Source organism: Chondrus crispus, genomic scaffold (assembly GCF_000350225.1).
Source record: "Chondrus crispus Stackhouse genomic scaffold, scaffold_166, whole genome shotgun sequence".
NCBI classification, from domain to species: domain Eukaryota; phylum Rhodophyta; class Florideophyceae; order Gigartinales; family Gigartinaceae; genus Chondrus; species Chondrus crispus.
In genome coordinates, this window is record NW_005179033.1 from 35,387 (window position 1) to 42,185 (window position 6,799).

The 6,799-nt window shown below is 49.3% G+C and overlaps 1 protein-coding gene across 1 annotated transcript; it reads right to left on the reverse strand.

Moving 5' to 3' along the window:
- Positions 1–283: 283 nt before the first annotated feature.
- CHC_T00002970001 (hypothetical protein) lies at positions 284–1,216 on the reverse strand. Its single transcript, XM_005714028.1, has one exon. It carries the CDS (start codon positions 1,214–1,216, stop codon positions 284–286), a length of 933 nt encoding a protein of 310 aa, XP_005714085.1.
- Between the last annotated feature and the right edge of the window lie 5,583 nt (positions 1,217–6,799).

Here is a 6,799-nt window from a genome sequence, read left to right on the forward strand (position 1 = left end):
TCGCCTGCCATACATACGGCATTCGAAAGGCGCCAATTGAATCGTCCTTCATGACGTCAGCACGTGGACTTCTCAGCTGTAGAAACCAGAAACGTCGGCAAAGGAACGCAATGCTGCTGATCTGCTCAATGGAACACCCATGCAGCTTGCACACACTAGCTAGCCTGTGCTCCCACAAGAGACGGAAATTATACATCACCCATTCGCATATAAATGACATGCAAGAACCACTCTCTCTGTCTCCCCGACCACCATCGCACCCTCCTAACTCATCTTCCATCTTCTAACTCGCCACGATGACGTCTAAACTCTTTTTCTTGATTGCCCTTCTGGTTTGCACAGCCTGTTCCCTGTCTGTGGATGCAGACCATGCCTCTACTGCTTCTCGCACATTCATGAGGTCCTGTCCGTGCAAGTGCGTTGCGAACAAGCGCTTCTTCGGCCGCATTCGGCGCAACTGTAGCCGCGCCCGTCGCTTTGGCTGCAGAGTGTCTCTCTGCAAGTCGAGAACTGGGCGTCGGGGCATCAAGTGTTGTGAAAGCAGGATGCCGGACAGTACTCGGCGCCCAAGGCCCATGAAGCCAATGAAGACAATGATGCCGAGAAGGTCCATGGCCCCTGGCCCCATTATCATGACGATGACACCAGTGCCGACGATGCCGATTGGGCCTACCGGTCCCATCACGACCGCGCCGATGCCACCGACGATCACAGAAGACCCGTTTATGATGACACCAATGCCTAGCATGATGATGATGGAAAGTATGCAACCATCAGACATGCCGGGTGGTCCTTCATTCCCGTCGACTGTGCCAGGGTTTCCTTCTCTTTCGCCATTTCCCATCCCTGGCGAGGTGACGCCACAACCATCAGAGATGCCGGGTGGTCCTTCAGTCCCGTCGACTGTGCCAGGGTTTCCTTCTCTTTCGCCATTTCCCATCCCTAGCGGGGTGACGCCAGAAATGTCGGCCAGTCCAGTCGTCGTACCGCCGGTGGATGAATTTCCGCCAGTAGACGAGACGCCGTTGGGATTCTGAAATGCAAGTATGTCGTAGTCAGGACGGGTGGGTGCAGTAAGAAGTTGGCTTCTGCTCTCGGAGACTTGGTCAATAGGTCCACTTCGAAGTAGCTTACACTGAAGTTGCCACTCGACCAGAGCGTTGAGGGAGTGGTAGAAGTGACGCTGCGAAGACTTAGTCCCGTGGCGCCGTTGCATGCGCAAGTCTTGTCATAATGCATGTATGAAGATTTAGATAAACACAAAATGAGTTCGGAATAGCATCGCTTGTAGCTCTTTCGTCACAATTACCATTCTTCAGCTGCTGCGATTCTACTGTCTACTATCTCTGCTCATTCTCACGCACGAATTGCAACGCTATCGACCGTAACTGTTGAATACCACAACCCTTCCCATCCCCACAACGCACTCTCAACCATCGTCGGTCTATCCAACTCTCACCGACCCCCTGCTCGTCCAGATGTGTCGCCACGTCAAGCTGATACATATCTACACCCATTTAGACTTTCGACCAGACACCGCCTCGCCCAAAACACAGTTCGTCTTCGCCTTATCGTCGACGGCTTTCCACCAGATCTGCATGTACTCTTGTGTTCGAGTCAAGTTGGTCATCTCTCTCTGCTGTCTCAATGCGCAGTCCATCCAGACTCTTTCGTAGCCACTAAAACGTATGGAAAGTCCTGTTGCATACCGCGAAGGCGGCAAATGAAGCGGCTCCACGTCAGCGACAATACACTGGTGCAGTGCCCCAGTGGAGAGGTGCAAGTGCCCCCATGTCATTTTGGACCGGCCCGCGTTTCTTCAGACAGCTCCAAGAATGAAATTCAAATCACCTCGCCGCGTGTTGCAACGTACTGGATCACAATACCAGAGCAAGTTCCCGATTCCTCCACAATATTTTTTTTCGTTATGCAGAAGATGTCGCACATTTGTCATCTCCCAACCCTCCCATGCTCGTTGTAACTCCCCTGTTCCACACAGATTTCGCCCCGGAACTAACTAGTTTCCCGATTCCCCTCAACTGTACACAGTTACGCACAGTACGCACATCCCGGGCTGTCAGTGAAGAACCACCACAAGTAATGGATCACGCACAACAATATAGGAGAGGAGAGTGGAAAGCTGGAATGGTCCTTGGCATGAAATGCTGGGGTGCAGCCTCTCTGATACTATTGCCAGCTGTTCCGCTTATGTGGATGATGCCAGTTCTATAATGCGCCTTTGGTTTGAGGTGTTTGCTTGCCCGCTGTGCTTTCGTGTAATTGAGCCAGAGCGTGGTGGCCAGATATTGCCTCATGTTCTAAGTCTATTGCACGCCGAAGCGATCGTCGCCCGCACAGCTCCTTGATCATTCTCAAGGTGTGTTGTATGCTTGTATCGAACTATACTGTCCGTCATCATGCGCTGGATTGAAATGTTGGTCTTATTTCAGGAAACTTGATTTATTTCTTCTATTTGGACATATTTAGCATTACTTGAGAACCACTTGCCATCTCACGAATATCTGCGCCTTGTGATGCAAGATCGATGCCTCTATTTACTGATGCCTAATGCCTGTCTACCCTTTAAAGGGAGGTCAGGGATCCGTGATGCGAGATCTTTACTTCTGTTTACTCAAGCCCAATGCCTGTCTATCTTATAAAGGGAGGCTCTAGTGTCTAGACGACAAGCAATTTGACCTCATATGACGTCAGTCATGGCCTCATATGAGGCCAGCTTTTTTTTGCAAAAATATATAAATTAAATCGAAACTTTAAAACATTCAGTTTGGACACCATTTCTTTAACGTATACGCGCTCGGCAATAACATCTTGCAAAACATTGGGATGGCGGTTGTCAATGCACAGAGAGACTAAGAATCTAATGAAGTATCAATAATGAGTTGACTTTTTAAACACGCGTTTTGGTTTCGAAGATATCAACATAAAACGTTTTGAGGTTGGTCAAAAAAGGCTCCTTTTTGGGCATTTTAAAAATGGCTGGAGAAGACGTGCAGATCTCACCAAACTCCACCCTTCCACAACGCAGAAGTCAACTGCCGTGTCGAGAGTATCTTTTTTCCATCTTGTTGAGCTAGCACAAGTCGAGAAAAATAAGTTGAAAAGTGCCCTCATATGAGGTCATTTTGTAGAGAAACGCATGTGATTGTCAGGGCCAGTCCTAACAGGCGCTTTTCTTTTCTTTTGTTTTCCTTCAACCAGTTGCGGTCACGCTATTGGCCGGATCATTTCATTAAATTAATCGCACGCCACAACGAATGTTACGCAGAACCACTGTAATGCTTGGTAATTCTGCGAACTGGTCGAAATCCATTGGCTAAAGGAAGTACCAATCCACACCCAGTCCATATGCACACTACTAAAATTCCATGGACTCGATGCGGTGCAGTGGCACTTGCAGTACAATGAAAGGGTGGAATTAAATCCAAATACGAGCACATGCAGATCAAAACATTAGTTCTCTCAACATTACAAACCAGACACAGTACCTTCTCCCGCCATTTTATGTGCACAACTCGGCCCTCCCCCGCCTCGACGCCCACGTGAAATTTGCGACAGTCGTTTGCTACTGTAGCATTTTACACTCTGTTTAAGAAACGGAGCACCACCGGACGGCAGAAGGGTACCCAGAGTTCAGCACCCAGAGTTCAGCTTTTTGAAATCAAATGCCTCCTTGGCATCGATCATGAAATGGAGAGAAGCCGGGGAGGCTGCTCTCTAGTTCATGATCGATGATGAAGTGGCTTCGCCGAAATCCCTTTCCAGTGAACCACCCCGCCCTCGCTCCCTCCCCCGCGCCACCAACCCCCCTTCCCCCCCAAATAAGACCACGTCCCCTCCTCCCCGCCACCCCTACCTCGCGCCCGACCACCACGCCCCATCACCATCTTCCTCACCTCCTCAGTACCGTGACCAACACACATCCTCCGACATGCTATTGTCCCCGCCACCGCGTCATCCTCCTAACATCGACACCGACACAGTCTCTCCCCGCACCCTCCATCCCTTCCATATCTTTCGTTTCATATCTCAATCCAGCCCAGTTTTAGTCATGCACATCGAGGGACCTCATTATAGCAACACGTCGTCCAGCTTTGCTTTTGTCGAGCTACAGGGAGTCAGACTGGGCCATGTGCATGCGCGAGGAGGCGTTGCTGTACCTTCCATGCTGCATAGATCTGCAGACCGTCCAGACTCTGTTCCATTTCCGAGGAGTGGAACTATGGGATGGCATTACAGTAAAAACTACAGCAATGTGCTTCCGATTTTAGTGAAGAACTCAATAAAAACGGGGCGAGGGAAAGGAAAAACGAGAGGAAAGTCCTTTGTTAGGACTGGCCCTCAGTCGGCAACACCTGTGTGTGAGCACAACGGACACACGTGGGCGATTTGAGATACGTTGACAGACAGAACACGTGTGGAAGCTACACCGAATAGGGAAATTAGTGTTGGTGCTGAAATAGTGAAGCATCTGAATTAGTGCAGACTACAGTATTCTGACTGCGTCAAATTCCACCCAAAAAACAAATAGTGTTGGCTTCACTATAAAGGAACAGACTGCAATTGATGTAACCTTTATTTTTCATTAAAATCTAATAGAAAATGTAGCAAGGCTCTTGAACTGTAGAACTGTGAGATATTTTTAGGGAAAAATTCCATTTTACTGTAGAGGGAGATTTTATTCTGTAGACCGAGATTTTATTTGAATCTTAGAGAAGCGCACGCGTACGGCCCGGCGGAATCCGGGCCAGACGCGTGGACGCTTCTGGAAGGAATTTCATAGAAATAAAAGAGAGAGGGTGACGGGCGCTGCGGGGAAAAAGGGGGGAAAGGAACACACACCACGGAACAGCACGCTCCCCAGAACCGCCTCCCCCATTTCACCGACAACAAGAACGTATACTATGCTGCACCCACAACCAATCCCTCCACTGGGGCGCATTCGAAGTGCTCAGTATGACGCTTGATTATTTCCTGTAAATGAGGAAACAGTTGCTCGACCCTCCATTGGGCATTCAGGTCCAGTGAAAGACCACAACGAATCATGGCCTTGCGAGCGTACCCAACACCATTCTCGTCGCGCATTTGGTTAACGTCACGCACTACCCTCGCTGCCAACTGTAGGAAGTACCTTTTCCTGGATTGGGCAACCTGCCAGCGCCTTTCCCTTGCAACTACTCAGGGCTGTGCAATAACTCTGCCTTCTCGGCATCCCATAGAGAGACGCACCCGTCCTTGAGCTTCTGTATCACAAAACTGTCACACGGCTGACAAAGATCCGTAGAATTTGCAGGTAAAAATCTCAGAGAGCACTTCAAAGCCTCCAAAGCTAAATTCTGCTCTACCGTTTCCCTATGTCCCGCACAATTATCTAAAAAAATAGTCCTTGTCCTGCCAAAAGGATTTCGCGATATCGCCCTGGCTTCTTGTAGCCACTGTAAGAACACATCCCTATCCATCCATCCTTTGGGCTGTGTCCTGTAACAAGCCCGCAGTACATCATCAGCAATGCCTCGGATAGGATAACTGCGATTAGCATTCTGAAATATCAAAAAGGCTGGCATGATTTGAGCATTTCGTCCACCGGTAAGTCTCACTAGCATAGTCATGCCCTGTCCCCCAGACGTAACATCTGCATACTTCATTTCTTGAGCTCCACAAAGGCCAAATGTTTTACCGTCGTCGAGGTTGATAATAAAGTGCGTCTCGTCGATATTGTCCACCAAATCCTTATTGAGCATACCACTCTCAAATTCACGCTTCACACACCCCAGATGAAAAGCGACCTGCTTCTCGATAAACACTTGCTTTGCCGGGCTGATCATGAGCTTGCCACGTTGTCTCCTCGACACAATATTATGACGTTCCATGAATCGCTGCACCCACCCTGAATTAATAAGCGTAGAAAGTTGCACGCCCCCTCCGTTGACATTCGGCAGCTTGCCTTCCGACTGAAGGACACGGATCCGATCTCGGGCCACCACGACTATCAACCGAGACGAAAACTTCATTCCCACATTCGACAGTCTCTCAAACTCAACCCGCAGAGCATCTTGGAGAGCAATATTCCACGACTCCATTTTTCGCCCACGTCCTTTCCTGACCTTGCACAAGACTTTTCTTCTACCCGCATTAATTAATGCGCTCTCCACAGAACCACCCCGCTGTCTCCTTGTTGCTCGATGAGACAGATACGCATATTCCTCCTCATGCAGTATGACTTCCTTGTCTTTCCACCAGCGCATGGCCTTGATGATGTTGGCTTTCTCTGACGCTGAGAAAAGCGCCGGGAAGTGTCGTACTGTACGTGCCATCAATCCTTTGATTGGCGTACCATCGGTGAGCTGTTGGTCCATCCACTTGACGATATTCTTCCTGTCTCTCTTCGTTACCACCTGTTGCAATGCGCGTTTGCGGTTTGACGGTGGTGCAGACTCTTGTGCTTGCGTGGGCACCAAGGGAGAAGGGACCGTATCTGTGGGGGTAGCATCCGATGGGCCGAGGTCTGGTGTCGGAGCAACGTTCTGGGCGTTTGATACAGCTTGCTGCAAGAAAGCGACAATCGGGGAAGAACTCGGGATCGGCATATTGCAGGATGTTGTCTCGGGTTCTCGATGGGACAGACACAAAGAGTGGTAATGCTACAGTAATTCTTATACGTTTTAGAAGCAAGGTTGCTAACTTTTATCACCTCAGCTTACGAATAAAGAACAGCTATTAAGCCGTTCAGTTGCTACAGTGAACACGTAGATGAGGTAACGGCTTCATTACGGTCAGCTCA

Bases quoted from the DNA above. Each gene is read 5' to 3' on its own strand.
- CHC_T00002970001 (XM_005714028.1), bottom strand. From the start codon at position 1,216: ATGCAACGGCGCCACGGGACTAAGTCTTCGCAGCGTCACTTCTACCAC.